Source organism: Atta cephalotes (assembly GCF_000143395.1).
Source record: "Atta cephalotes unplaced genomic scaffold scaffold00045, whole genome shotgun sequence".
NCBI classification, from domain to species: domain Eukaryota; kingdom Metazoa; phylum Arthropoda; class Insecta; order Hymenoptera; family Formicidae; genus Atta; species Atta cephalotes.
The window spans coordinates 912,685-927,455 of record NW_012130109.1 but is presented as its reverse complement, the minus strand read 5'-3'; the positions used below and the strand labels follow the sequence as shown (position 1 = coordinate 927,455).

At 32.2% G+C, this 14,771-nt stretch overlaps 1 protein-coding gene across 1 annotated transcript in view; it reads right to left on the bottom strand.

Annotated features, from left to right (window-relative positions):
* Positions 1–14,771, bottom strand: part of LOC105622484 (neurogenic locus Notch protein) — a 318,234-nt gene that overhangs the window by 192,328 nt on the left and 111,135 nt on the right. The window contains exons 3-4 of the mRNA XM_012203901.1: positions 4,641–4,912; positions 1,626–1,821 (exon numbers count right to left, since the gene is read on the bottom strand). Coding sequence (XP_012059291.1) covers positions 1,626–1,821; positions 4,641–4,912 — 468 coding nt within the window. The remainder of the gene's footprint in view (positions 1–1,625; positions 1,822–4,640; positions 4,913–14,771) is intronic.

Below are 14,771 nucleotides of genomic sequence, written 5' to 3'. Positions count from 1 at the left end.
CGTTGCTGTGACTGNTCATGATGAGNCAGCAGCAGACCTGAGATGTAGATGTACNGAGNNGGGGGGGGGGGAAGTTTCACATATGCAGATCCCGATTGCTCGTAGAATCGATTATCCGCAGGCCGATCGTGACCATGCACGTTCACGCGATGCACACTTCAACCCCGGACAAATGAGAGATTCCTGGCTGCCGAGCTGTGGCCTCGCCTCAATATACGCGCTGGCGGTTTCAGATAGTTCATGTCGACCATTTCTTTCTAACGTATTTACATTTACAACGTTTCTATTATTAAAATGCATTAACGGCGACTATTAGAAGAAAACCTCCTAATATTAAGAGATAGCGGCGTTTCTGCTAATAAACGCTATCTATTGGTTCCACCATGAATTTATTGTTCTTGGATTGAAAACTGTTTAATAGAAAATTCATTATTAGATCATGTTTGTAGTCATTGTACGATAAAACAAGATTTTAGAATTTGGATGTCTTCAAGTTTCATTGAAATGAGCCTTCAAATCTTATTTATTGTTTAATAAATAAATATTTGGCAATAAATTCTTCATGTAGTGATAGAGTAAAGTCGTACTAATAGAAAAATCCGGGATATGTTGAATTGTTTAATTACAGAAGTTAGATTTGATGATCGTAAGGCGTAGAACTCGTAATATGAGATATCCAGGATATTCCAATATGAAATATTGCTCCTATGTTATAGTGAAAATCATTGCTAAAGTATAAATGTTATTGTACAATAATAAAATAAGACAACTGGGATGAATATATCGAGTGCCTGCGATGCTTGATTTCCAACCTAAAAACGAGTTTTGGGTATAATCTATCGCTTGCTCATTTTTCGCGCATGCTGGCTGTGTTTGCTTGTATTTTAGAAACATTAAATAAAGTTTTCTAATTGCAATACTGATATACTTTTACTATCGATTTCTCGGGTATATACTATCTCATATTAGCAGATACTATCTCATATTAGGAGCACAATTTTTTGACTTTGCGATTTGCTTACTTTTTACATTTCTTTAATTAAAAAAAATGGAATTTGAATTAAATTTTATGTAACGTTACCTTAAAGCTTATTAAATTCCGTTCAAAATGACCTATTATTTTTTAAAATTCTGCCTATAGATTTTTAGCATTTACCCAAAATGAAACTCGGTATCTCATAATAGGGGCTTCCTTTCCTCTATTCAACGAGTTAATATCGGTAACAAGATCTTTTATTTTTGAATAATTTCAGGTATACGCTTCATTTTAATGGAATTTTAATTTAAGTCTTAATTTCATATAAAAAATAATTAAGTACTCGCCGAGTAAATATGACGTTAATATTTAACAAGCTGAATAAATTATCTTAAAAGACATTGTGTGAAAAAGAACAAGAAGAATACATAAAAAATAATTAGAAAGTCTGGTTTCTCGAGTACCTCGAAAGTAGCATTCCATCGATAATTATGTAGTATCTTCTGTGCCCGTTTTAAAATACTTGATTTAAAAACGTCCCTGAATTTCGATCAAAATGCTTGTCTCGATACACACGTCATGTGATCATTTTGGAAGCGCGATAAAAATACGTACAATGTGTTGCAGAGCAACATGTCGTCCGACTTACCTGTAAGATCCGTGAATATTGTTGCAGGTACCATGTCTGCACGGGTCCCTCTCACACTCGTCGATGTCATCCGCACAATTTGGACCCGTGAAGCCAGGTGCACACGTACATTCGTAGCTGTCCTCGAGCGAACGACACTCGGCCCCGTTTCGACAAGGTGATGAGGCGCAGTAATCCTGTCGCTCGCAATGGTCACCTGAAAAAAAAAAGGAACGATGTTGTCCAACGTCTTACACCGATGCACATTCTCGTTAAGTATAACCGAAAAGTCGCACGATTTGCAATGTCATATTGAGAGAACTCAAATCGCGATTCAATTTAAAACTACGAGCCTCCTCGATATACATTCACTTATTTTTTAAGTGACTTCATCTTACTTTATATTTTCTCAAACGGATTTTACTTTAACAAAATTCTAACTCTTAGATACGAAAATATTAAATTAAAACAATAAAATTAAAAATAAAGATGTCAAATTTAAATATTAATCGGGCTCTCGAAATTAAAAACTATATCGGGCAATGGGAGGATCAACACAATTGCGGAAATTGCGCAATAAAATATAATTATCAAATAATATTTACATAATATTGTATAAAGATTGTGCAATGATTGTCGGTATCACCTTATTTGGACGTTTCGGTTTTTTTTCAAACCAACTTCAGCAAATTCGTAGATATACTTTTTGTAAATGTCTTGACAAAATATTGCGACAATGTTGAAATTAAATTGGAAGTTGTCGAAATTTGTTTCTTCGTTGTTTAGCCAAATGACTAATCTCCACCTCCATAGATCAGTCATTCCAAAAGTAGCAAGTTTACAGCAAATTACAAAAAGGAACGACAACAAGAATTAAAAACTTTATTTTACATTAATTTATATGATATAAAATTGTAACATTTGTTATCCAGACAAAAGTCAAGAGAACAAGTAAAAATAAAAAATTTTCTATAATAATAGATTTCCTGTTATTAAATACATGAGTTTAAGAAAATTATTTAAAAAATTATTATAAAAGTATTTAATAAGTATTTTAGGTTCTTCATTTTAACGTTTTCGATTAATTTCTACATACATTTATTATGTTGGAAACTTCAAAAAATTGAGCATTGAAACATATAGAATAACAGTATTGATCGTGATAACAGAAAACGAGAAAATTATATTATAGTTTCACACAATCAGTTATACTAGTTCAATAAAAAATACATAGATAAATGTATTGAAATTAATCTAAAGAATTTTATCATCAATTTGATATGAGCATTGTTAAATATTACGAGCTAAAAAATCATAATTATTTCATTAAAGTGACAAGAGTTTTATTTACATACGTACAAAAAAATTATTTTATTTATTTTATTAATTACATTTACTATTTTAATTATTCAAAAGATGATCAAGACTTGAAAACTTGCATATTTTCGAGAGCTTCAACATTTACTCGCTAGATTATCGTAAAATTCTTGGAACCTCTAAGGTTGCAGCGCAAAAAACGTTAAAATAAAATTTTGTAGACGAAGATCCCAGCGAAGATAAGAATAAATTAACTCGGTATTTCTTGCCGACTAGCATTCGGTCCGCAAGTAGAGATATCTCTTAAGATGGCGGTTATCCCGGATAGCGGAGCATGTATCTAAGGTAAGCGTCTCTCTCTTTCCCTTTTCTTCTCGGGCTTATTGATTAGTGGAACTAATTACCAGAGTCGCTACTTGTTCTCTCGCGGTCAAGATGTCTTGCTTCTGCGATCTGCGCCGTGTAAGCGCTATAAGCTATAACTTTAGCGGTGCTCATTGTTTATACTCAAATATATTTAAAAATTTTTTCTCTTCTCTGTTTATTCATTAAAGATCATATATTTCATATATCAAAATTATGAGTATAACGAGATTTATGTACATGTATTTATACATAACTTATATTCTACAAACTTCGTAAATAAAAATATTTTAGATAAAATTTACATAACTCAATACTTAATTTAAGAAAATTAATTAACATGCAACGTCAACAAAAATAAATAGTAATATATAAAACGAGCTACTATTATCTTAAAATCGTAAACTGCCTCTCCAAAAATCATTCAGAGTTCATTGAAAATACAACGAAACTGAGCACCACTCGTCCAAAGGTAGCGGCATGATTCTTCGCTAATTATCTTATAAACGCATACTTAAACTTATACCTTTTCTTTCTTCTGTTATCCCTTTTTCAATTTTTCATTGCTTTTCTTTTGAAAGTTTACATATTTCTAAATTTATTTATTCGTCAAGCATACTAGCACGTGCTTTAGTATTTTATCTTGAAGAACAGTGTGAGAAAGATATAATCGTACCTCAGCATCGACTTCTATGTCGTACATAAATTTCATATTGAAATTAAAATAACCCGATATAACGGTTATATCAAATAATCAAGATAACACTTATATTTAAAAAAATTGATGTCTGTCAAATTAAGTCTGTCATCTAATATTGGACGCACATAACTACATTAAGCGCACACATTTATAATACATGTAGAGTATCTTTTAATAATAGTTCAATGCAAATTTACAGTTATAGCTTAGTCTCGACGTTTCTTTATGACGCGTCTTTATGACAATGTGAACTGGTTAATTGCAACACGTTATCGTCACGTCTATCTATTAACCTTGCTATTCAACCCACACGAATCGATAAGCATATTTAAGTATTCGATGACTAACGTACGATTATTCATTGTCGGACTTATGCAATTATTCCCCTTTAAGAATCCGCATAGCTTTCCTTTAACACCTTTGACAACGAGTTAGTTTTGATCATTTTATCGGTACGCTTAATCATTGACATTAATCTTACGTTAATTTTGCAGCAAATCTTAATGAACAAAATTTAAATCGCAACTCAACAAATCTTATTATTCCCAATAAAAGTAAAATAAAAGTAGAGATTATTCGCGCACACTATAAACCCGAATTTATTCGAAATTGTAGCGATTTCTGATCGCAAGCATAAAAATATGAACTTTACTGACCTGTGAATCCGATGCTGCACGTGCACACATATTCGTGCAACGATTTAAGATTGCACGTAGCACCGTTGAGGCAGGGCGAAGAGTCACAAGCGTTCTCGATAGGAATTTCGCAGAGGCTGGCAGTAAAACCGACTGGACATGAACATGTGAAGGATGGTGTGCCACCTCCAATGCCCTCGCGCACCCTGCATGAACCGCCGTTTTGACAGCGCGACCCCGTATAACATGGGTTCAAATGTTGACAGTATTCGCCCACGTATTTTGATGTGCAGCTGAAACGAGATTAAAAGATTACGATTAAAGGATTGATATTTTCTCTCTTTATCATAAATACAATAATATAGTAAGTACAATAATTTCGAACGGTACATCGATTATACGAGAAAATCTAATTCTATTTCTGATTTAAGTAAATTCTTTTCTGAAGAATTTCGCTATTTTTCAGAAAAACATTTTGCTTACTTTTTTTCTATTATATATAAAATTTTCTTGGTTCGAAAATTTTTTTCCAGACATAATAAACTTAATTTAAATAAATTTCTATCAACTAACAGAGCTATTCTTCATTATATAAAAAATTATATTAAAAATATTATATTATATCATATAGTTTGTATAATAAAATATTATCTACATAAATTGTACAACTTGTAAACTAAAATATTATTCATCTAAAATGCTGATAGTTTTTCAATTACTGTAAATTATTTTGTAGATTTGTATTCTTAATACTATTTCACAAAGAATATGGTAATTTTAGGATAAATTCGATAAATTACATTTATCGAATGATAAAATTACTTAATACTTAATATGTGACACGTGTCAAACTCAAAAGTGAGTAAATAATTCGTTTCGAGAATTGGGTAAGTTAAGTGTTTTTTTTTTAATTGAATAAAGTTAAAATTAATGGTTTTACAAAATAATAAAGTTAAGTTAAAAGTTGAAGGAATAAAAAATTAGCTTGACGTAAATTAAGTCAATATTGAATTAACTTAAGTTAAAAAAAAGTTAATTTTGAAAAAAATTATTTTTAGATCAAAATGTCTTAATTTTTCTTAAAATGATATTAAATAAGTACAATATAGATTATTAAATAAATTAAATTTTAATTTTTTTATTGATATAATTATATAAGTTATATAACTTAAAAAAAAAACAGCCAGCACATAGAGAAGATACAAGATCAGTGATTACTTTTTAAGCCATAAGAAATTGACTAATTACAATCGAATACGAGAAGAATATTTGACTGTAATTGATCAATTTCTTATGACTTAAGGCTTAAAACATCTATTGTAGATCCGGACTAAGGCTTATGGCATAACAGCGTAAACCAATCAGAGGGCTGTATTATCTTAAAAAATTACTTAAGATGATCTTAAAATATGAACAGATTACGAATATACGCTCTTAATCTTATTACATCTTATTATTTTTCTAAGATATTTAAAAGAGATAAGAAAATTTTTTAACTTAAAAAAAATTAAAAAGTTAACGTTTAAAAGTAACTTAAGTTAAAATTTAATGCATTTAAAATTAACTAAGTTAAGTTAAAACTTATTAACTTATTACTTTTTAACTTTTTTTTAACTTTTAACGTTTTAACTAGTTACTACCCAAGCCTTTTCATTTCATAAACGCGCTGTAATTTGTCTTGTGCATAAGAAGATAACAAAGGTCCTTTCAGAGTATAAGGACATGCGTGAGCTCACCATAAAGGACGTACAGTTGAGCAAAATGTTTATAGTCGGTCAGCGTAAGGAGACGCAAGTTACCTTAAGGGGACCAGTTCCTCTAGGTTCTTTCGCATATCGATGAGACTGCAATGTAAAAGCGACGATCGATTGCAGCTTACACTATGACATGCTCTGTCCAGTGGTCATTAGAGTCCGTTAGATCATTTTTTTGTCGCGAAAGTCGACAGAACGCAGCAATAATTTCCTTATCGAGAAAGCACGATTGTTGATGCCATCATTAAAATAGTATTTGTGCATCTAATCTGTTACTTCGTTAATTCTATGAAGCTTTTAAGTCGACAAACGTTAATAGCGATTGAAATATAAAATCATGCAAGTATAGTTGAACTTATAATAAGATCCAAAGTATAAATTACTTGTTCAATACAGAAAATGGGAATAATTCGATTTTGAAATAACATATGTTCCGAGAAACATATTGTGGATAAGTTATTCGACAGAAAGAGGTCACGAAAGGTCTTTCTTCGTTTGAAACATGTGTTCTCCTTTTCATGCCATTTCACGCAAACCATGAATTCAACAGGAATTATAAGAGATGAAAGTTTAGATACTTGCTTGGAGAATCTACTGATACGTGTAACAGGCCAATCATAAAGCTTGGACCAAGACTTTTCGCCTTTCGGCCTTCGTGGAAGTCTGAACCGCAATACGTGAGATTCTTTTCGCCGGAGAACGCAGTTCCCCTTGAAATTATCTTACATCGAAATACTGCTGCTCTTCTTTATCTTTTTTGTTGCTTGTTTTATTTATATAAAATTCAGAAAAAATATATATCTATCGAAAAGAATCACATTTTTATTGAACTTTTAATTTATTCTTAAAGTATTTTAAAATAATTTCATAAAATGAATTCTGTAAAAATCAGAATGTTAAAATTTAAATGTACATTCATTAATCCTCAACCATATCTTAGCGTCCTGTTTGAAGTATAGATTGCAAGAACTTCACTTTTACGACTGAAAAAAATGAAGATTCAAAATCTTTTTAGAACCTTATAGTATCAATCGCATAAACAGTAAAAATTTCGCTTCGAATACAAACGAACTCGCTTCTCTGTAGTTGAGGCTTTTAAAAATGTGTCAAATCAAATATTCTCCAAGATATTGACTTCAGATCTAAAGAGAGTTAAAAATCAATCTGGACCAAGTTTCTAGACTTTATCTAAAAATTTCCTGCAGACTCAAGTTTCATGCAAAAGATGTTCGTTTATATACGTGTACTTATTCTATTGACGCAATCGAGATTATGGTAAGCTGACGTCAATATACAGAAACCTATCGAGCGCATTGTCCTGCAGCCGCAGCTGCATCGCACCGGGCCTCTTCTCCACTTCTTTCTCCGCTTTCCATTGCATGGTTGCTAGAGAGTCACAGCTCTATAAACTATCTCTCTATAAACGGAAACGACGATTCCACGGCCATTATTTACTCAACAGCGAGCTTCTTGGCCGCCGGTCAGGGTCGACGTGTGTCGTGCCATCATTTGGATTTATTGACTTCTACCAATGAATATCCATCCTCTAATCATGAAGACATGTAACGAAGCCGCTAATGTGAGCAAGCTAAAGATGCAATAAATTTGACGTCTTCCCTCGTGCAATAACGATCTCTTTTATATGCAAGAAATAATAGTCGCGGAAATTTCGTAACGTAATGTACATTTTTAAAAATTGAAGTATTGCACTGAATGAAAATAATATACACAAAAATAAAATTCGTAAAATAACCTGATCTAAACTTCTATAATACGTAAATCGGAAAAGCTGACACAGTATGTCATGCTGTCGCAAAAACATGAAATGGATGCAAATTATTATTTATAGCACGTATATTATGTTTATGTGTGGATTTAATTTAAATGCCTGTATATGTGTCTACTAATATTTCAATCACTTGAATAAGAGAAAAAGTATACATATATGGCGTTAAAGTTATCGATATCTAACGTGATAAGCCAGATCAGAGATATCGCGCGAACGAGATAATTAATTATCGAAGAATGTCGCAACACACGTACATCCTGCTTCTGGATAATCTTGCAAATATATAGATAAGAATCCTTTTTGTAAGCGCATAGATAAGTACAAATAAGCCGGGCGGACAGATTCGTGTTATGCAAATTATCAGGTTTACATTGCTCTTGATTTGCAATGAGATTACTGCGATTCCGGAAGCATTTTATCAATACAACGCTCCAAAATCAATCTTCTTTATTTTGCAACTTCAAACCGGTCATCGTAGAAGCCGTAAATTGTACGAGCACCAGTGTTTAGCAAACGCGACGCGTAGTTCAACGGTAAGATTTGTCAAGAGCTACTAGCGTGACGTGAGCAGTTTCGCACATACATAAGCGTACGAAAACATTTCGTTGCGAGACGAGACTCGTCGCCCTTTCGCTAATTGCAACGGTCATCAATTACGGAGTTATTTAAGCGCCAGCACGATTGGTATTTCTAGCAATTTGCCAGAACGATAGGTCCATAGTAAACATACGGGCGCGTGATGAACAATAACGCAATTTATGTTACGTTCTAAAAAATTTGATTAATATTACAAATTTGGAAATTAAGGAAACACACATTCTTTATTCTTTTAATACCCTTCATGATAAATCTAATACTTATCTCATAAAATTGAAATAATAATTATTGAATATTTTTTTATTTAATCTCTATTTACAGTGTTTATGTTTTTTTATATTTTATACAAATCTTTAGATATATTTACAAGCAATTTTATGTATATCTAATATTTTCTTTTCATATCAATTGTATTGCATCATTTCATGTTCTTTATGTCTTAATTCTATTTGTTGTGTTCCATACATTGTAACATACTTATAATATAAGAAAATTTATGAATACATAATTATATTCGGATATTACAATGAATATTTGTATTGTAAACTTCGTAATATATGAGAATAGAACTGTTAATTATCATGCATTATAACGTACTTAATAAGAATTTCATTTTTAGAGTTGCCTAAATAGTCTCTAATAGAGTGCTAACTAATAACGCAAATAAACCTATCTAAAATCTCCAAAATGTTTCATATTTCTTCGGCAAACATAACGTGGAGTCTATTTGGATGCATTCTAATTGAGCAAGAAAATACAACTTGTTCAAAGAGAATGAATAAATATTGTAAAATTATCATTATGTCTTCATTCTAAATAATATCTTCATTCAAAAATTTGTATTTTATCATTGATTTAAAAAAAAAAATGTTTATTTGTGCCACCATTAAATTCACATAAAATTCTATTTGAAGATTTTAATCGTCGAATGCAAACGAAAACGAAAGAATCTTACATCAATTTTAGCTTCGTTTCGCATAATAAAGATTATTGAAATAGTCGTACATTGTGTGATCGAGAACGTGGGAGTGCAAAGTTCCTACTGGCTCCATGCCAATTTCCGCGGTCTCTTCCTAGTTCGCGAACGAAGTTCTTAATTCGTTCACACGATAAATTAGTAGATGCTCGAGCGCGAGTTTAGATTACATCAAAAATATAATTCTTCATATTTAATATTTTTAATATTTTTAACAATGTTATTCAGTCGATCAAGTCAGACAAAGTTTATTCAATGACATATACAAATTTTTATTCAATTATATATTTAAAGCAACGGCGTTTTCTGCAAAAAGTATAACGAAATTTCTCTAATAAGCCGAGTTAGAAAGTCGATTGCATTCGCAACAAAAATTATCTGTGGAGCGAAATTAATAAAGCTGGATCGCGCCAGGATATTGCAAGCGGTGGTCATAACACTCAATGTGGCACGTCCGCGTGAAAGATCGATAGCCAAGATTTCCGTGAAGTTAGTATTGCGCAGTATCATCCGGAAATTAACGGATCGCTCGCCGAAATTGCCTCGTAAATCCGAAGGATATTCTCTCGCCCAACTTGTTCCTGTCTCTCCCTTCGCTGTGAGACATGATGAATGACCGTATGCGTTTCTCGCGATCTAAAGGTATCTGATATCTGCGTCGCGTGCGCAATACTTTGGTAGTAAGTCTTTACTAATCTTGAGAATTTAATTGACGAATAAACGGAGCGACGCGGTGTGACAAAGAATCAACGATAAAGATAGACAGCAACATGGAAACAATATATTTATTTTCAAAGCAAAAAAAGTTCAACAAATTTTGAACAATACAAGTTATTTGATTGTTTATTTCATTCTTTCATTCACTCATTCAAGAGGTAAAAAAATGTATCTATCTATTCAGATTATCCATTACATAATTAAATAACTTTTGAAATAGAAATTAATTAAGATTTCTACAAAATATTAATTAATATTAATAATAACAATTTTGTAGACATTTTTACGTTTAATGAAAAATAACTTTACGTTTAATTTTTTTTATTTAAGAATTCATAAACTAATAATCGCAATATTAAAAAAGTAAAAAATGTATATCTCTTTCCAAATTCATTATATTAATATTTTCTTCCTTAATTTTTTTTAATTTAACTTATATTACTTGCATAATAGAAATGTAACTTTTACAATTTAAAACAAATTCGTAATATTTTAAAGGATGAGTACAATTAAGTGCACGTTAATATCGACGTGCGAGATCATAAGTTGCAATATTAGAGACCGTAACTTTGTCGTCTAAAACATTCGCAAGCGAGAGGTAAAAAGAAGTTGAACGAGAAAAGAAAAGAAAGAATAGATAGAAAAAAATATAAAGGGCGACTACCGTCATCCCCCGCCGATAATGCGCGGCACTTAGCACTAAAATGGCAGCCTCCGGTGTCATTACGAATCGTCCACTTAGTCGGTAATAACCCGGCAGTCCCAGACCGAACGGAAAGCCAAGCGTGAGCAAAACGAGCTCGAGCATCTCGAATCGAGGATCTCGAAGAGACGGGATCTCCCTCCTTCTCTTCATCAGTTGATCGTACATCAAGAATGAAACGATAAATTCTCGAACAACGAATTCCGCAAGCGATATTTATACCAAATCTGAAAACTACGGAGAGGAAAGTATAATCAAAACTCGCTAATCGATCTTAAAACTTACTTTAAAATGAAAATGCTATTATTGCGGAAGACAATTTTGCAAAAATCCTCTATAAAAAAGATATTTTAGATTATTATACAAATTTTAAGAAATAAAACATCGTCTTAATCAAAAATGTTAATACATATAGAAATCAGATTATTACATCAGCTAGGATAATCCTTTTTATGAAAGAACAAACCGACTTCGTTAAAAACATGCCGTATGTCATACTTTTCTCTCTCACCGAGATAAATGACTTCCGGATGTCAAGAAATGTAAGCCATCATCGCTTAAGAAGATAATTACCGTAAACGAACGAGAATCAAGTCGAAGATGTTTCTATAACGAGATGTAGTAAAAGAGCGTCATTAATTATTTCTTTATTAGCATTATGGAGATACCCCATTTAATGTTTATACTTGTTTTTAATCTTTTACATTCAGTAACTAAAACTCAAATATGTTACAGGAAATTTAATTAAGTCGGAAATTATACATAATAATCGGTCAATAATTCTCGCTTGGTTTGGAATGAAAATTATGCATATTGGTCGGCCATTATATATAATTTCTTAATTAATTAATTTTCCTGTCATAGATATTTGTTAAAGCAAATTTCAAACTTTCTTTCATCAAAAAAAGATACAACTTCATCGTCTAGTTTTTGTATTTGTATAAGAGAGAAATCCATTTCGTCGCGCGCGAAAAACATGTAAGAACATTATCTTACAGACAGATAATTTCCGAAAGTTGAGAAATATAAATTGTAATTATAAGTATAAGATAATCACCAAGAATTGAGTGAGGGTGAAAATAAAGGTCGGTTATCGCCGACAGTGACCGACGAATTTGGGAACCGGAACCAACAACTCCGAAGGCAAAGGCATTTGGCCGCGGTAAATTCCCCAGCTTCTTTCGGCACGAGTTCGAATTACTTCGGCGAATGAAAGAAGCGGAAAGGGAGCGGGAGGAAGGAAAGACAACGAAGACGAAGAGGTACGAGTATCCGCGAAGAGAAAAGAAGAAGGAAGAATAAGTGAGAAGAGGACGACAAGAGAGGAAAAGGGGTAAAGACAGTTGTTATTGGTGGCTCTTAGGCGGGTAACACGCTTCGTCGGTCACATTAATGACTCGACCAGGCCAGATCATTCGTTTTTGTGAACGGTAAGAGATCAGCCGCCGCTTTTTCCGGCCACCTTGAACACGAGCAATTGCACTCGTCGAAAAGTGGACGTGCCGCTGCATCGCGGCATCGATTCGGCAATCGTTTTATGTAGGCGAGGAGCGCAAGCGATTTTTCGGCAGCGAATAATCGATCATTCAATGTCGGTCCCTACGTGATCGTTGCTCCGCAAGAAAAAAACTTACGCGAAAGTTCAGTACGATGAAGGTCCGAAGTATCCAACCGATACTTTTACTTTCCATATAAATTAAATTCTTTATTCAATATAGAAAATATTTTCTAAAAGAAATAGCATTTAATTAAAGATTAAAAAATATAATCAAAACGATTAAATAAAAATAGTACTCATAGATCTCAAAACTCTCTGACGTTTAGTCATGTATTGTATATTTGAATTAAAGCCACTTTATAACTATTTCATTAAATTCTATAAAAAATGAAAGAAAATTTCATTAAAAATTTATTTAATATTTTATAATTTTATATTTAAATTCAGAAAAAAAATTAGAAAAATACAATTATAAAAACAATGAATGTTAAATGTTGTATTATATATTTATTTAGAACTATCATTTTCAAATTATACGTGAGAAAAGGATATTTTATTTAAGGATATTTTAAAATTCCTCATATAATTTATATATCCCTCAAGATACACTTTCTAATAATACGTTGGGATCTCATTGATCTTATGATCCTAGTATTAAGGTAATCTATCGAACCCTGAGGATAAGTAGAAACGAACGTCGAATCGACGCCCTTCTGAAAGATCTTAATGTTCTTCTAACTTCCATGTTGTGTTATATTATAACTATTATAACTAGATTTCAAATTACATACAAAATTGAGCGACTATTTTATAAAAAGAAATAATGGAAATCATCTAATAATTTTCAAATATACAAGAGAGAAGTTTTAATAGCAATTTCCGCCAGTGCGAAAACATATTTATCCGGTTTCGTGCGCCAGCACTATTTATTACAAAATATTCGTAATTTTCCTGCTGCTAATGAACTTGAGATTATAGGTAGTAAAGTAGCGTGTAAACGAAATAATGCATTTAATAATACCACAGAATTAATTAATATATATCATTGGACACATAAGATATAAGAAGAAAAAAGACAAAGAAATTAATAAAGTGAAAAAAGAAAGTAATTTTATGCACATCATGAGCAAGTACTTTGCACAAGCTATTATGAAAATTAATTAAAGCAAATTTTATAAAGCGATTTATCTCCTTTCTTATCTTTTGCTTTTGTACAATTTTCATGCTTTACATGTATATATAAACCTATATTTTACGCGCACGTCATCTTCACTATAAGAAATTTCTGTCGTAAACTTCCAAAAGTGTTGGAAGTTTTTATCCAACAAAAATGTGCTATAAATTTAAACAGCTATGTTGTAAAAATTATAATAATATTTTGTAATAAATATCTAATGCGCAAATCTCTAATGCGCATGCGTGGCCAGTTTTGTAAATTCACAATAAATTTGCAAATATTGAAATCACAGCAAAATATTATACATACATAATTTGTAAATTTACTGCACCTTCTTATTATAAGAGTATTATAAATTCATCAACATTTCTAACAGTGTTGTTTATTCCACAAATAGCAAGAAGTTTGGACATATGAATACTTAAAATTATTACGTTTAAATAATGTCCCACTTATATATGACGAACGATCAAACAGGGATTACAAAGACAGTCGCGATAAATCCTTGAAGACCGTATGCTCCTCTTGCGCGGAGGCACAGTATCACGAAAACTCATCTAGAAGCCGGTCCTTCCACGGGATAGTAGATGGAGACAGGGAAAGGATGCAGCTCTTCGGCACTAAGCCTCAACAGTCAGCCACCAACATCACCACCCACCAATGCTCGGTGGACCGCCCAACCACTCGTGCTGGGTCCATTAGTGTCTCGGCTTGTAATTTGCCGCGCCGAATGTTAATGGACTTCGGGGATCTTCCTCCCCCTCCCCTCTCTTTCATTCTTCTCTCCGAAAAACTCCTCTTGGTACACGGGTTGACCGCGTCCTTGCGTCTCAAGAGCGGAAAGGATCAGAGTCTAGAAAACCGACTACCGAAATAAAAAAAAGACACTAACGGACACCAGTAATAGGAAAAAATATTCTTTCACTCTCTCTCTCTCTCTC